The following is a 15,246-nucleotide window of genomic DNA, read 5'->3' as shown; positions in this document are numbered from 1 at the left end:
AATACGACGACACCCTCAGAGTGATAAATATAAGTACTACGGTGTGTAGGATAAGATAGGACGAAATGTGACAAAAAAGAGACCTAAATGGTATCATACACGCTCGAACCTAAGATTCGTTTGGATGCGGAAACAGGCCAGCGTCGACGCCGCACAGCCTAGGGAAGACGGGATAGTGGGCTCTACACGAGCACTTCGAGCGGGATCAGTCCTGGGTGGTACTGTCCAGGGCATTGCCACCATTAGCCTCGCAGTGGACCTGAGGGAGCCTGATCTGGGAGGAAAAACTAGAGGAGGGAGGCTACCGCGGCTCGGGCCACTCTGTTGATGAAGGATGACTCAGCACGCTGGATGCGGCCTTTAGCCTCAGACTGGAATCGTCTAAGCCTCTCTGTTGCCTCCGCTGCGGTGATTCGGCCCTTCTCCAAAGCATCATCAGTCATTTTGGAGACCTGGATAGAGGTCTTGTCCAGCTCACAAGCGACCCAAGTTCGATCCCCGGCCCGACTGCTACCTCCTGCCTCCAACTATCCAAATCGGCCTTCCAATCAGTGAGATGCAGCCGTTCGATGAGTTTGTTCATGACAGTGACACCTACGACACCTCCTGCCCTCTACCCCCACCCGAGCGACCCCTCACCGTTGTGGGCCTTCTGAGCTGAACTGTCTCGAGCGGCTTGTTCCAGCCGACCGCAGAGGACCCCAAGTCCAGAGACGCTGAAGTTCATCCGCTGCCGATAGAGAGTCCACCTACACTGACCAAGTGAGCCCTACGCTACCACGTGCCAACCGCCCAAGTACTCGGGATTTTCCGGATGCTGCTCATAGGTGATAGTCTCTTGCATTCGAAAGAAACTGCCTGAAGAAAGCCAAGCAGGGGCTCGAAGGGGCCACTAAGGCCACTCACTGAAGGTGTAGTTAGACCCTTTAGCCACTAACTTCTTGTTGCGGACATCACACTCAACGTCTTCGACAGCATAGCCCTGAAAGGAGCCGATGTTGTTGCTACTCTATAAGGGCCGCCGCCCAACCTCCATATTCCTCTTGTACATCATCCTGACCCAACTAGGTAGATCGTGCTCAAGGTAAAACAATCGACGAACTCTGAGCTTCTGAAAAGCCATCACTGTAAGTAGTCGATATGGTAGGCTCACTCCTGAGTCGCGGTCGACCTCTCGGCACAGAGTGTCAACCTGCTTCACATGAGGCTGGTCAGGATTGGGGTATTTCGTCCACCATGCTGAGGTACCTGACATAAGGGACCAAAGCTGACCTAGTTCGTATCTTATAAGGTCATCCTATGATACGCTTGTCCGAGCCAGGACAACACCCCTTCCGACTTACAGGTTTCCCAGTCGTACGGGAACGTGTGGGTCCTCTCGAAAAATCGCATTGGTTTGGAAATAAATTGACAACGCGGCAGCACTACGCCACGTAAAACTATAACCACAAATTCGAGCAAGCGACTCTACTACACTCCCTATCACCGACAGCAGCGGCAGAAATCTACCTGGGAGAAAAGGCAGAACGTCAGACCGGGCGTGCGCGTAAGCAGTAACAAAAGTTGAAAAATTGCAAAATTGTGGTGCTAATTGGGAGCAGAAGGTTGGCTGACGAGGATGCGCGTGTAGGACAGACGTTGGATTGAGGGCTGTGGTCATAATAGAGTCACATGGAGCGTATGGTACTTGCCTATGGATTTTGGCATGATTTCACCGTGGTATGGTATTGGCCTTGTTCGCGTCTTGTCGCAGCATTGGTCATGATCCGCTCAAGGAGGTGCCTAGGTGTCTCTATGCAGTAGTTAGTCAATGCCATCATCGCCAGGCAGCCGGACTGTCAAGGATGAAGGTGGCGATACCAAATTCACAGTAGTGTCCATGCCGAAGAAGAGGATAGTCCCGACGGCCCCTACTGAGGGAGGTGAGGGCAACGAGCAGCCGGCCAAGGAGGTAGTGAGGGACCTGGAGTGGAAATAGGAGTGCTGGTAGTAGGTACAACGGCGGCTGAGGAAGGCTATATGCCTGTCGATGTTCTTTATGATATTGGAGATTGTCGGGGGTATTCTAGCCCATTCCCTGGCAATTGTAATATATTTACCTTGCCGTGGATCTCATACCACTCCTTCCGCAAATCAGATCACGGACGCAGCTCATATCGTGTCCGACGTATCAGGCTTCGCTGTATCCCTCTTCGCCGTAGTGTTAGCTGGGAAGACCCCCACCTCCCAATACACGTGAGCAGCCGCCTCTCGCCCTGGAACGGCTGGCTCCAGATACGGCTATCGTCAAGCTGAAATCCTCGGTGCCCTGTTCTCCGTGATGATAGTGTGGTTCATGACCGGCGTCCTCCTGTGGGAGGCCCTTCAGCGATTCATAAACCTCGAAGAGGTTAATGGTGGCCTAATGAGCATCATGGCGGTAGGTGGGGCGGTTGCAGCCCCCGATGGCCATACCATAACCTCAGCTCATCGGCTTGCTGGTGAACTTTTGTCTGATGGTCACTCTCGGTCATAATCATAGCCACGGAGGAGCACGCGTTGGTCATGACCATTCCCATGGCAATCTAGAGGACGTAGGGGATGGTGCAAATACGCATACCCATTCGCATGGTAGTACCGACTCTGGAAGGAGGTCTGATAGTAATTTTCGAGTTTGTCGCCACCGGAACCTTCCTGTGTCAAGTCGTATATTCCCGGCGAACACATAGTTGATCTGTACTGTGAAGTAGTCTTGTCTCCTCCAGTGTAGCGCTGGTGACGGTATCTAATCTGTTCCCTACTCAGATAGCAACAACCTCGCCTTGAATGCTGCTGTCGTCCACGTCCTCGGAGACATTGTAAGTCTTACCATCCATCTCCCTGCTCATGGTATGCCCACAGGTCCAGTCTCTGGGTGTGTTACTGGCTGCCATCCTCATTTATTGGGAGCCCTTTGAAGTTGGTTACATCAATGGCATATCGAAATGGAAGTACTCTGACGACTGCCATGCCCTTCGTTTAGCCCTTCCTCCTTAGCTATGCTGACCCAGCGTGTACCATCCTCTTCTCGGGCCTGGTCATGTTCACCACCTCCAGTGAGCCTCGCTGTGCCCCTAGAAGATGGTCATGCTGTCATCCATCTCAGAAACAGTAAAGCAGTCAGTGCTAATCCTGATGCTGAGGGTGCCGGACGGTATTGATGTAGACCTACTGCAGACCAAGCTCAGACACGTGGAGCACGTCCAATGCGTAATGGCCTTCATCGGGCATGTTTTGTATCTTTGCTGCTCAGGTCCATGATATCCACGTTTGGAGTGTCGGTTCGACGGGTAGTATCTGTACGGCTCACATAGTCGTCTCCGGGTGCTCGAGCTGCAGTGAGTCACCGGTGGCGGCGCTGTTTAGAAACTCTTTTGTCATTGTCAGGTCGAGTACTGAGCGAGGCCACCAAGGTTGCCAACGACATGGGTATCAGCCATACGACTTTCCAGCTAGAAGTGCGAGCTGAGGATGTCGACTTCAACGCCCTCCAGGTAGGCAATGTGTGCTTGCCTTGAGCATTCTTTGTTGCTGTTGTTGTTGGCTCAGAGTTCCTGCTGTCATAATCAAGCGTGTAACAAGGGGGATGATACTTGTGGTGTGGCCTCAGTGGCGGTATCAGCATCAGTGGTGATCGTCTCCCCTGAGGACGCTTCCCCACTGTTGCAATAGGCAACATGCCGCCCTAGCCAACATTCTAGGCCCAACCCTGGTCGTAGGAGCAGAGTCAGTCTTGGTTCCTGTCTTTCCTTATGAGCACTGTCACTATGTTTTACAAGTTGTTGACCTCTTCAATGAGGAAGTTATACACTATATATCTTCAGCCTGAGGTCTGCCAATATCGGCATCATTTAGTCTGAACCAAGTGAGTTCACTGTCGGATATCATCACACCTTTTTGGTTTTGTCTTGCATTCTCCCGCTCGCTGCTGTGCCGCCGCGACTTGGCCGTTTTTCAGTTTTTACAAGTACGTCATGGTCACTCTAACTTCATGGTTGCTGTTGTTGTTGGTGGTGAAATACATGATTTCGTTATTATTTCCTTGACGATGTTCCTTACGTTGTTGAACTGACCACTGTTGTGTCGAGTGAGGGGGCCAAAGAACAACAAAGAGCTTGTCAAAATAACACGTCTGGAGATTAAAAACACGAAAAGTCCGGATGGGCTGAACTACTGTAAAAAGCCGTACTTTACAAGGTGGGCTGCAGTCGTTGCAGTTTCCTGCGTATTCGCTAGTGTGTAGCACTCTGTGGGAGGCTACGTGGAAGAAAACCGAGAGGAAAGTGGCCAGTAACGCCTTTGCATGCGACATCTCGGTATGGTCATACTACTGATAAGGCCGGCATCGGATGGGTGGGCCACTATTGATGCTCGACCAGTCCGTGCGGCAGAGAGCGTCACCTTTTTGTGCATGCGTACAGACTTTCTCCTTGTGCTCGCGTACAAGTGTGAGCATAGGATACATTCCGTACTATTGATCTTGAGCATTGAGCGTTACTAGCTCGTAAGTCCGTAGCCATCTTGGCTCAAGGTCTCAGTGTACGTTTGGGTCGCATCTCTCCAGCTAATGTCGGGTCGTGTTGACACAAGGGAACGACAGGAGGCGCCGGACATCAACATAGTGGCGACAGCGGCAGGATCTCTAAGCCTTCCAAGTCTCAAGTCGTCCCGTACAACGGCGAGAGCTGCCAGAACACGCTTGGCCAACCGCCTAGCAGCCCAACGTCAAGTCATTCGAGATCGCGAGGCCGAGGGAGTCGGTGAGGAGGACCCTGAGCTACATGCACTCTTGGTTGAGGAGGAAGAGCTCGAGGACCACTATGCCGACGCTTGTGCCAAGGTTACACTTGCTGAGCGAGCCTATGATGAGGCCTTGGTGAAAGCCCGTAGTCCTGAGCCATCTATTGACGCCAGCCCGACAGGCGAGGAGGATGATCTCGCTACTCCACTGGTCAATACGTCCAACCCGTCACCGTCTAGACTGAAGAATCCTAATGCAATCACGGCTAAGATCTTCCTACCAAAATTGAAGGATAAATTTCGGTTCCGAGAGCACAACGAGATGGCCGGCATCATCTTTCATGAGGCGGGTCTTGGCACTCTCGATGATCAGGGGATCTTCACTGCCACCGTGCCAGAGACGATCTTGGTCACGAAGTATCTGCAGAGTCTCGAGAATGTGGCTGAAGTGTACGAGAGGGCGATGGACGTAGCGATCCAGACCAAGTATCGTTGGCGGGAGATGAGCGATATACTCAATCAGGTCTTCGGGGACCGGGTAGCAATGCGCACTGAGGTAGCCCGCCGTCTCCGAGAGCTGAGGTTTAAGGGTTATCAGTATGTTGACGACTTCATCCACCATGTCACTATTATCACGAACATGTGGATGGCGGTGTATTCAGCTGGGTTCAGTGAGTCGCGTTACCTTGTTGCCAGTTTCCTCGCTAAACTACCTTCTGACCTTCTTGAGGGAGTTGTTAATCGCATCCTGAGAGAAGTCCCGAAAGAAGGGGCGCCTATATGGGAGGATTACGTCCGGGTTCACAACACGGCTCCTGCCCCAAGGTTATCACCAGCGGTTGATCTATGTCAAATGGTACGGTCGGTTTGTAAAGTTGCGGAGGTGACCCATCACCTGCAACCTAAAGCGTCACCAGATCGGATTCGACAAGTGTCGGATAACCAAGGATCTCTACGGCGTGGACCTACCATTACTGAGTGGGCATCCAATTTCCCGGAGGGATCGGTCGTGTACTTCCGCACTGATAAGGCGATCTCCCCAGAGTCGATCCGCAAGACCTTCAGTGATCTCGGTGCTAAGGAAGTGCGTGCTCATGTCCATAAACGTGGGCACCGGTACGGGTTCGCTACCTTTGACAACAAGGCCGAGGCCTCGAAACTGATCCACAACGGTGTTCCCGCGAGCTCCGAGGGGACGTCTCAGGGCCTGAAGATCCGAGCATTCGTCCCGGGGAGTACTCGTGGTAGGCCAGTTATGAAGTCGGGAAACTAATTGAGGCTCTATCTCCGAGAGGGGGTGATGGGGCCTGCGACACTACCAACGTTCACGGTGGACTTACTGATCCATGTGACTACGTTTATGTACCACTTAACTCTTCTTTGCATGTTGATAAAACCCCTCATACCGTTAATTTAAGTGCAAGCCGTAATACTTGCCTCGATTCGGGTACCAACCCTAATATCATTGACGATCCGTCACTCCTTTGTGCATGTGAGTATTCAATATCGTCATCAGATTCCGAAAACCGTGTACATTCCGATAGACCTTTACTGGGCGCTGTGTCTAATATTACTGTGACTCCCCCCACAGTTGGTCCACTTACTGAATCTGAAACTGATTGTGTGAACTATGGCTCTTCAGGGCCATTACCGGAGATCGTATTATCCGGATCTTTCGATAATCATAATGTACAACTCATTGTCGACTCTGGTGCTGGTTTCTCTTATATCTCTAGAGTAGATGGAGAATGTATGAAGCTTGCTCCTCGTGAAGCAAGCCCAGTTACCGTCAAGGTCGCCAATGGAGAACACGTCCGAGTGTCAGAGGTGCTCTGTGGACAGTTAGTTCTGAAGGACCCGAGTGGGGAAGTCGTATCTCCCCCTCAGTCGTGTGAGGTTCGTATTCTACCTATCCAGAGCAGTGTAGGCAGCTCACATGTACCTTCTATCCTCTTGGGGCGTGATCTACAACGGTCCTTCCACCTTGTTATAGATGGTGGCGAAAGGGTATTCTTGTCAGGCGTCTGTATATTCGATGCTCAGATGTCACGTACAGAACCAACGATATGTTCTTACGTTAACGATTATCTGCGATGCGTCGAGCCCATGCCATTACCCGACCTTAGATCGACCCAACCATCAGCAGACTCGTTTGTCAACCTACCATGTCCGTCGAGTGCTGTTCGTCCTCTGGATGAGTTATGCAAAAGCCTATGTAATGTCGTCCCGTTCGGGCCCGATGACCGAGGGTATGCGACTGGGCTACGCAAGCTGCCGGAGGAGGAGACTCCGTTTCCTGTAGGACAACGCTACACATGGTCTATCTGCTGCCCATCGTTGAGCAAACCTCTACATATCCGGCATTACGCCCATCGTCTTCACGAGAAGCTCTGTCCCGAAGCGCGGGTGCTGCATGATGAGCTTATCGAGGGATACGTCAGTCGTGGCTTATGGAAGCCAACTGAGAATGTACCTTACGGCTATGCTGAAGGCGAAGTGTTTATGGTGGGAGGTCCGGATAATGGGGCAACGACTCGAACAGCGAGCAAAGGTCGTCTCGTATGTGATTTGAGAGAAACCAATGAAAGCTTGCCGCCTTCGAGTACATGCACATTACCGATAGTTACTATGTTAGCAGCTCTTCGGGTAACATGTTCTCCCGTGGTCGTGCCTGCAGATGTGCATAGTGCCTTCTATATGTTGCGTCTGTGCAGTTCTTTCAAACCTTCTCAGTCCGGATCAACCGATCCGCAGAATGGTGGTACCTATGACCATGAGAATTGTTTACCGGGATTTGCCTTGCACTGTGGCAACGGTAAACGATACCTAGCACATCGAGTATGCTTTGGATGCCTGTTTGGTCCGGAATCCCTCGAATGTTCACTCGGACGACAAATCCAGTCATTCCGTACGTCAACGTTATGCGATATGGTGGCGAGTGGTATAGCACACTTTGTTGATGATCTGTTGTTACACTTCTCAATGGAAGATGCTTGTAAGATTGTATTCTTGCTATCGATATTATTATCTTACCTATCCCTGTGTGGATTTGCAATCTCTGTCTTGAAATTTGCTATACTCGTCCATCAGTCCGTACAATCCCAGGGGGCCTCTCTGCAACCTTATGTTCGAGAGTCTATGCCAGTGCTTGGCGTCTTGCTTTCTTACGACCAGAAGGGGCTGGTGATTGACTGCAATCGACGGTCTGGACTAGAGAAGGCTAAGAAACTGTTAGAAGCGGACTGCTGGTCTCGCCAAGCCGTTTACCGTATTGCTGGTGCTCTGGGGATGGATAAGGCAGGGCTCCATGCTGACGTCAAGCCGTTGTGTGACGCAGCTCGAAGACTCTTCGGACGTATACCGCGAACGACGTCCTGGTCGACTATGCTGAATGACGAGGATCTTACTCCGAGACAGCGAGAGTGCTGGCGGCGTATCCGTGAACAGATGCTAGTCTACATCAGTGAAGGGCTTGAGCATCCATGTCATCACGGGATACCAATACTTTCATCATCGGAGCCGAGATGCTTGATTCTGCAAACTGATTCTAGTGGCTCGGGTGGTGGTTATTACGTTTATCTGGCCCTCCCATCGGGAGAAGAGGTGCCACTGATGACCGACAGCTGGATATGGTCTCCTCGTCAAGCTAGATACCACTCTAATCGACGAGAGCTGATCAGTCTCTTCCGTGGGGTCGCCAGTGTCGCTCGGATACTCCAACAACTGCAGTCAACCCAATACCAGTCCTGCAAGCCATTAGAACAATGGTTGAACCTGACAATCGAATGTGATAATGCTGCGTCTGTCCGCTGGTGCCAGACTACTGCATCTACGTTGAAGGTGACGGCAGTCGAGAGAGACGCCATTATACGGTTGGTCGGGGCTCTTGGTTCTCAGCTGCAGGCCATTAAGGCTGTGGTCCCATATGAGATCCGTCATCTCCCAGGAGTAGCTAACACGAGAGCGGATGGGTTGAGCAGAGTGTTGGAAGCAGCTATCCCGGGGACTTCGGCAACTATACATACTTTGCTGCAAGCGGTCGTGGTAGAAGATCAGGCTTTGGTTGGAAGCAAGAAGAAAGGTCTCTTCGAAACGGCCGAGGAGATGCACGCCGAGGGCGAGCGCGACGCCGATACTGATTGGTGTTGTGAGGGTTGCCCCGGGCATCCACTACCAACCTCAGACTCCCACGCGGGATATAACTCGGCGGTACATCTAGTGGAGGAATGTTTTCCCTTTATCGTTCCTGAGCTACAGTCAACTGCATTCATTGATAAGTGTTGCCTAACCAGAGACTCGTCAGCTGAGCCGAGTGTATCCCAGGGTTATCCACTGGTTCGTCGTCTAAAAGAATGCAGCTGGGGGGCGGGAGATATGTTCTATTTGGTAGCGGTTATGCGTTGGTGTCTTCGAACATGGAATACTCTTGCCCGTGACCCCCATGCTGACACTTTCACGGATTATCCTACTGTATGGGATCGTTCGGATCTGTTAGTTGTCATTCGTAGTGACCAACAATCTTGTCCCAGTTTACCCCCCTCTAGTGATGTAGGTCGGGGAACAGGGCCTTACTTCCGTATTCATGATGTTGTTCACCTTCGTTCCGCAGGACCAACGGGGATTATTGAGTATAAACCTTATGTTTCATCGTATATGCGGGATGTTCTCCTCAGAGACATCCATCGTTCTAACGACCATTGCTCTCCTTCGTATTCGCGGTCTCAGCTGCTCACTGGGTATTGTAGTACCCGTGTCACTATAGCAGCCAGACAGATTTGTAGAAAACAGTGCGCTTTATGTATTCGTTTCGCCCGTAAGGCTAGATGGACATTACCGGTTGGGGGACCGATGTTCGATATTCGTACTCTTCTAACATCTCCTTCGTATCGGCCTTACGAGGCCATTGGAATCGATTATGTCACTATTGAGGGTGTTAAAGTAGTGAGCTTCTGTTGTGTGGCTACGCGCCATATGACTCTTATTTACACTCCCACGGAATCTACTACGGGTCTTATCATGGCGTTCCAAGAGTTTATGATGTTATGGGGGACCCCCCGGTTGGTCCTCAGTGATAGAGCATCCTACTTCAAGAGTGTCCAATGGAATCAGTTCCTTAAGGGTCACAATATTCTCTCTTGGTTGAACGCTGCCGTTGCTCCGTGGGAAGGGTCTTATTATGAAAGACTGCATGGCGTTGTAAGGACTATTCTCAGACCGATGTTGTTGATACCCTATACCCGTCGTATGCTCCGGGAGTTTGACCCCCGGAGTGTGCAGGATGTTCGTTCGTTACGTCTGCTCCTGCTCGAGGTATCTTTGCTGCTCAACACCCGTCCTCTGACTATCGATTGTGAGGATGGGGTCATAACTCCTGACTCTCTGGTCCAGGGGTACACTCGGTCTACGTCCACCTCTTCATTGCCAACTCCTATTGTTGAAGCAGACGAAGTTATTCCGGCCGTACCCGATCCGGTGGGCGCAGCGGCTGTAAATATCAGTCCTTCTGCTGCAGTCCTTCCTTCTCGTGGACCCGATACTGCTCCTCGTCGGGTTGCAGCTGTACGTAGGGTGTTCCTCGATTACCACTTCCGGCGGTTAAAGGAGCGTAGTAACGCTCAGTATCACTCTAACGGTCAGTGGAAAGTTTTCGAAGTTGGTGCACCTGTATTTGTTCAAGCCGCTAAATCTATCGTGCCGGCCCGTATTCTGGAAGCTTATCCGGCGCGTGATGGGGTTGTTCGTCGATATAAAGTAAGGTTTCTTCGAAGTGAGCATGAAACGGTGATCAGTCATGCAAACATCGCTGCTGCTTTCCCGTGGGAGACCTTAGTTTCGGATGACGACTTGTGAGTAGTTATCGATGTCTTATTCAACTCGTATTTTCTTTATTCTCTGTCTTATAGCCTGACTGATCAGGGGGGCGTATATTGATGCTCGACCAGTCCGTGCGGCAGAGAGCGTCACCTTTTTGTGCATGCGTACAGACTTTCTCCTTGTGCTCGCGTACAAGTGTGAGCATAGGATACATTCCGTACTATTGATCTTGAGCATTGAGCGTTACTAGCTCGTAAGTCCGTAGCCATCTTGGCTCAAGGTCTCAGTGTACGTTTGGGTCGCATCTCTCCAGCTAATGTCGGGTCGTGTTGACACAAGGGAACGACAGGAGGCGCCGGACATCAACACCACCGACCATATTAGGCGGCGACGGCCTTCGAACCTACCCCTCAGTGCTGGGGAGTCGCCATTCTTGCCACGACTTTGTTGCCGTGCTCGAGGGTGTGACGTAAGTGTGAGCCGGGCAGAGCCGAGAGGTATTGGGCAATACCATGATATCATTTCGCCATAGGATATTCGGGAAAATACTCTCTTATAGAGTTTGTTGGGGCTATGGAGGTTGGTTTACGTCATTGACAGTGGCGAGGCAGATCCATTGTTGAGCATATAAACAGTCAAGAACAGTGGAGGTTCGTTACAGCTGCTGTGTTCGACAACCCCGGCCTGGCGAGGTTGCCCATGGCGATGGTAGCTGCTATTCACACTACACCATTTCACGAACTAGTTAGTGAAAACCAAAACCAAATAAATATAACCCAGAACAAATTGATAAATGCCCAGAGCAATTCCGTGAGCTGAACAAATGGAACCGAAAAACTGCGTAAAATCCACAGGAAGACGGAATAACTCAGCAAGGCTGGCGACCGTCAGGCAAGCATCTTCCGCCTGGGGGATGGTGACACTAGTGACTCAACGATGCACATGTTGGGGAGAGCTAATAAGGGTTGAGGTCTCATGGTGGCACATGGTGGAACCACATCGGGGCCTCATTCAGCCATGGAATAGCCCTCTCTAAGAACAGATCAGTCCAGATTGGCTCGCCTTCCTTTCGAGGCTTCTTCTCAAGAGGGCGTTTCAACTTGAGCTACAACAGGAAGCCTGCGGAGGGACAGCCAGGGTGACTTGCCTCCTACTTCCTTTTTGGCGACGCCTCGTGTGAGGACTCTAGCGCTGGTGACCCAGTGCCAGTCGCTGCCTAGCTCTGTTGTTGTCCATCCCCACGTAGGGGGATTTGGAGGAGAATACACCTGAGATGGAGGTCCCGGATGGATGACCATTATAAATTACCTGACCATGGTTGGCCAGGGCAGCCCAGAGATTGAAAGACGATGGGCCGCGGACTAAGATGGGGGCATAGACCTGTAGGGTATCATAGGCAGCCTGAGATTTCAAGGAAGAGCACCAGTCTGGCGAAGTCCATCGATATCGAAGCCGGCTCGGTGTCACCAAGTAGTACTCTGAATGACACGCTGGGATGGTCCATGCGGATGAAGGCTTGAATACTCTCACGGATCTGACTAGAGTCAGGTACAAGCCAGGACGTAGGGACATCAGCACCTTATCGCAAAGCCACGAGTCTCCGGCCTTGCCTTCTATGAAGGTCACCCTGGTGGTTGTAGTCTTAACCGCCTCTCGAAAGACCGAGAAGGACATCGGGCCGTACATCCCTGATAGAGCCATAAGCATATTCAGAACAAGATGGGGGAGGGGTCAAACATTCACAGGCCTACGGTGGTGATTTGGACAAGGTGTGGTAAGGAGTGGATTAGTGACGTTGGGGTCATTACCATGCAGTAGTAGAGTCTCCCAAGCACATCGCTGATGGACGAATACCTCATCGGGTAGGGTGTCAGCCAATGCTCGTTGTGCCAGACCAGCTCGATGGAGACTATTGTTCATCTGAGGCTTGAGGTGGGCAGCAACTGGCCCTCGATAGCCGTACGAAATCTCGTATGAGGCCTCGGGATTCCGTCCATGCACCCAGACATTCGTGGGCGTATTGGGGACGACTACAGTGGCATGCGGCCGCCGCCTTCCTAATGACAACCAATTGATAGGATTCACTGAAGGCCGTGGTACTCAGCATCGCCGTGCCATCCATGAGGTGGATGCCACTGGGTGGGGAGGTAGCCTGTGAATGTAGACCCTCCCATGGCGGCTTGCGCGTGGAAGGGTCGAGCGGTGACCACAGCAACACCTAAGGCCTAGGACGAGTGGGAGATCTGGGAGTAGTTCTTGCCGTGGTACATGCCAATAGGCGCTCATGTCGTTGCCGATGTTGGTAGAACCACCGACACGAGCTGAAGTCGGCATACCGCAACTTCCCGACGAGACCATGGGCTTCTGATGGGGAGTGATGGTCACAGTAGGACTCACTGTGGTACCGGCGTGGCTGGAGGTGGTGCCCCTGTTTTGGTTACGTCCACAGTACCTAGAGGAGGCGATCAGCTCCTCTGTGTAGGGCTGCAGGGATTACAGTATAGGCAGGTACCATACGGGGGCGGACAGTCCGTAATCGCTTTACTGCATCTACCTCGATTACAGCAAACATAATGGCCATTACTGGCCAGGTATTGTTGAGGACAGGTCTTCGGACATGTCCCAGTGGAGACGTCTCGCTGGGCTGAAGAGCAGAAGGACGGGGAGGGGCTACGGTGTTGGCCCCCACACCATCGCTGACCGCTCCCCCTCCTCTCAACTCGAGTTGTGTGGCATCCCTCTGGGGTAACCGATGGTGGATTGATGATCGTCTGTACGACATGACCATCAGCACCACACCGAGCAGGATCATCAACGGCAGTATGGTCATCCTCGGGGACCACCACGACCATAGACCACGAGAGCGGCGCTTCTTCATTGTCAAACCAACTGAAGTCGACCGACCTGCCGCCTGTTTACATCAATGGCGATGTCGGCTTCGTTGTGTGTTGGAGCAAGTTCAAAAGACCGATGACTGATGACACGCGCGCATGCGTCACGCGCCACGAAATTATCGAAGATTGCTCGGATCCGCATCATTTGCATATTGGTCATTGTTCACGGCGTCCCCGAAGGATTATGGGAGGAGGCACTGGTCGTTGGATGTAGGGGTCATCGGAGCCTCATCAGTTCCATCTCGCCACGGACCGGACATCACTGAGTCTGACAGTGTTAACTCTGTTATTATTCGTTTTTATCATGGAAGCTAGTAGCAGCTATCCCACGGGCAGCGCACCCCCACTTCAGAGTACGCCATACGTCTACCATCCCCAGGTAGGCGCGGGGTAAGGGGACTGATGTTTATTCATATGGATTGTTCCCTGTCGTGAGCTGTGAAGTGTCCAGTCGGTGTTCATGTGTAGGTACCAGCGCAAGCCGGCCAGCACTTAGCATCAGCCAACGAAGGTTCAGCCCCTCTGGTCACGGTGAGCTATCCAGTGACCAACCAGACACCTTCCGTGCCTGCTGTCGGGCAAGCCAGTGAGACCACGGGATCGGGCCAAGATACCTCGGCTCCTCTGGTCACGATAACGGCATGGAGTCAGCCAGGCTCGGCCACTACTAGTCAACAACCGGTGGCTCATCCACCTGCTGGCAATGTCCAGCAAGCGACCGTGATGCCTTCGGACCACCACGAAGCTGTTGCCAGCACGTTACCACATAGTGGATCCGCCACGGTGGCCAGTTCACAAGGAGTCCAGGTGCAGCCTAGTCCCGACCCATCGCCGGTCCCTTCTGTGGCGGGTCAAGGAGCTCAGATGGGGTTCCAGCAGGCCGCGGTGGCTTCATCAGCACCTCCAGGAGTTGGTGGGCAAGGCATGTCTACACAGGGCAAGGACGAGCAGGCCTTCGCTCCTTCTGCACCACCAATGGTACCACAGCAAGCACAGGCACCGATGTACGCTCAGCAGGCTGCTGCTCCTATGCAGCCGATGGTGGCAGGCCCTCCAACGCCTGCTGGCCAGGTGGTCCAAGGTCAGCCTTCAGCTGTTGAGGGCTACCCTAAACAGCCTTATGGTCAACCACAATACTCTCCTCAACAGCTACCATACCAACAGCAGCCACAATACCAACAGCAGCCACCATATCAACAGGCTACATATCAACAGCCTACCTACCAGCAGCCTACTTACCAGCAGCCTACCTACCAGCAGCCGCCTTATCAACAACCGTCCTATCAGCAGCCGTCTTACCAGCAACCTCCTTATCAACAGCCGGTTTATCAACAGCCACCTTACCAGCAGTCAGGTTACACAGCGGCACCACCACCACAGCAAGCAGTGTATGCACAGCCTGTCCAACATGCATACGCTCAGCCTGTCTATGCTCAACCGGTCTATGCCCAACCCATACAGCAACAGCAGCAGCAGCCTTATGGTGGAGTCCCCAGTGCTGTTTCCTATAGTGGTCCGCCGGTGTATGCTCAGCCAGTGTATGGCCAACAGCCCCAGCAGCAGCAGCAGTATCAGGCGTATCCTAGTGGTCCTGCTGGGTCCCAATACACTCACAATATCTATCGACCTTGATTGCGTGTTTGTACTTGACCTTGTTCTCATTGCTAACATTTCTTCCCCCACAGTGTCTGTTGGCAGTACTGTGTTTCATTCTGGTACGGTTTCGAGTGGTCGCCGGGCCCCCTGGGACCATCGTCAGTCCTGGTCACCTTAGTTTTTT

The 15,246-nt window shown here is 52.2% G+C and overlaps 7 protein-coding genes across 7 annotated transcripts; 4 read left to right on the top strand and 3 right to left on the bottom strand.

The window, feature by feature from the left end:
• Nucleotides 1-85: 85 nt before the first annotated feature.
• Pmar_PMAR019528 (hypothetical protein, conserved) lies at nt 86-1,441 on the bottom strand. Its single transcript, XM_002781158.1, has 9 exons — nt 1,344-1,441; nt 1,154-1,248; nt 1,031-1,111; nt 907-982; nt 801-858; nt 640-749; nt 515-594; nt 306-452; nt 86-259 (listed from the first exon to the last, which is right to left on the bottom strand). Exons 1-9 carry the CDS (start codon nt 1,390-1,392, stop codon nt 206-208), a joined length of 750 nt encoding a protein of 249 aa, XP_002781204.1. The 5' UTR covers nt 1,393-1,441; the 3' UTR covers nt 86-205.
• A 369-nt stretch (nt 1,442-1,810) lies between these two features.
• On the top strand, nt 1,811-3,690 carry Pmar_PMAR019527 (conserved hypothetical protein; the record flags this gene model as incomplete). Its single annotated transcript, XM_002781157.1, has 12 exons — nt 1,811-1,951; nt 1,994-2,086; nt 2,138-2,235; nt 2,275-2,419; nt 2,466-2,685; nt 2,785-2,837; nt 2,881-2,969; nt 3,016-3,074; nt 3,125-3,228; nt 3,272-3,356; nt 3,406-3,512; nt 3,568-3,690. 12 exons carry the CDS (start codon nt 1,811-1,813, stop codon nt 3,688-3,690), a joined length of 1,317 nt encoding a protein of 438 aa, XP_002781203.1.
• Nucleotides 3,691-4,545: 855 nt separating this feature from the next.
• Nucleotides 4,546-6,031, top strand: Pmar_PMAR019526 (hypothetical protein; the record flags this gene model as incomplete). Its single annotated transcript, XM_002781156.1, has 1 exon — nt 4,546-6,031. The coding sequence occupies exon 1, from the start codon at nt 4,586-4,588 to the stop codon at nt 6,029-6,031; it is 1,446 nt and encodes a 481-aa protein (XP_002781202.1). The 5' UTR covers nt 4,546-4,585.
• Nucleotides 6,032-8,963: 2,932 nt separating this feature from the next.
• Pmar_PMAR019525 (hypothetical protein) lies at nt 8,964-10,861 on the top strand (the record flags this gene model as incomplete). The annotated part of the gene is made up of 1 exon (XM_002781155.1): nt 8,964-10,861. A coding segment is annotated over one exon (1,644 nt), but the record flags the coding sequence as incomplete, so codon positions are not given.
• Nucleotides 10,862-11,545: 684 nt separating this feature from the next.
• On the bottom strand, nt 11,546-13,424 carry Pmar_PMAR019524 (hypothetical protein; the record flags this gene model as incomplete). Its single annotated transcript, XM_002781154.1, has 9 exons — nt 11,546-11,677; nt 11,727-11,840; nt 11,881-11,973; nt 12,050-12,106; nt 12,151-12,260; nt 12,673-12,790; nt 12,841-13,056; nt 13,157-13,312; nt 13,350-13,424. 9 exons carry the CDS (start codon nt 13,422-13,424, stop codon nt 11,546-11,548), a joined length of 1,071 nt encoding a protein of 356 aa, XP_002781200.1.
• A 346-nt stretch (nt 13,425-13,770) lies between these two features.
• Nucleotides 13,771-14,566, top strand: Pmar_PMAR019523 (conserved hypothetical protein; the record flags this gene model as incomplete). The annotated part of the gene is made up of 3 exons (XM_002781153.1): nt 13,771-13,845; nt 13,935-14,470; nt 14,515-14,566. The coding sequence occupies 3 exons, from the start codon at nt 13,771-13,773 to the stop codon at nt 14,564-14,566; spliced, it is 663 nt and encodes a 220-aa protein (XP_002781199.1).
• A 116-nt stretch (nt 14,567-14,682) lies between these two features.
• Pmar_PMAR019522 (hypothetical protein) lies at nt 14,683-15,177 on the bottom strand (the record flags this gene model as incomplete). The annotated part of the gene is made up of 3 exons (XM_002781152.1): nt 14,683-14,686; nt 14,717-15,048; nt 15,094-15,177. 3 exons carry the CDS (start codon nt 15,175-15,177, stop codon nt 14,683-14,685), a joined length of 420 nt encoding a protein of 139 aa, XP_002781198.1.
• Nucleotides 15,178-15,246: the final 69 nt, after the last annotated feature.

Source organism: Perkinsus marinus (assembly GCF_000006405.1).
Source record: "Perkinsus marinus ATCC 50983 genomic scaffold scf_1104296943502, whole genome shotgun sequence".
NCBI classification, from domain to species: domain Eukaryota; phylum Perkinsozoa; order Perkinsida; family Perkinsidae; genus Perkinsus; species Perkinsus marinus.
Note: the sequence above shows the minus strand (reverse complement) of the source record. Positions and strands in the feature narration are given on the sequence as shown.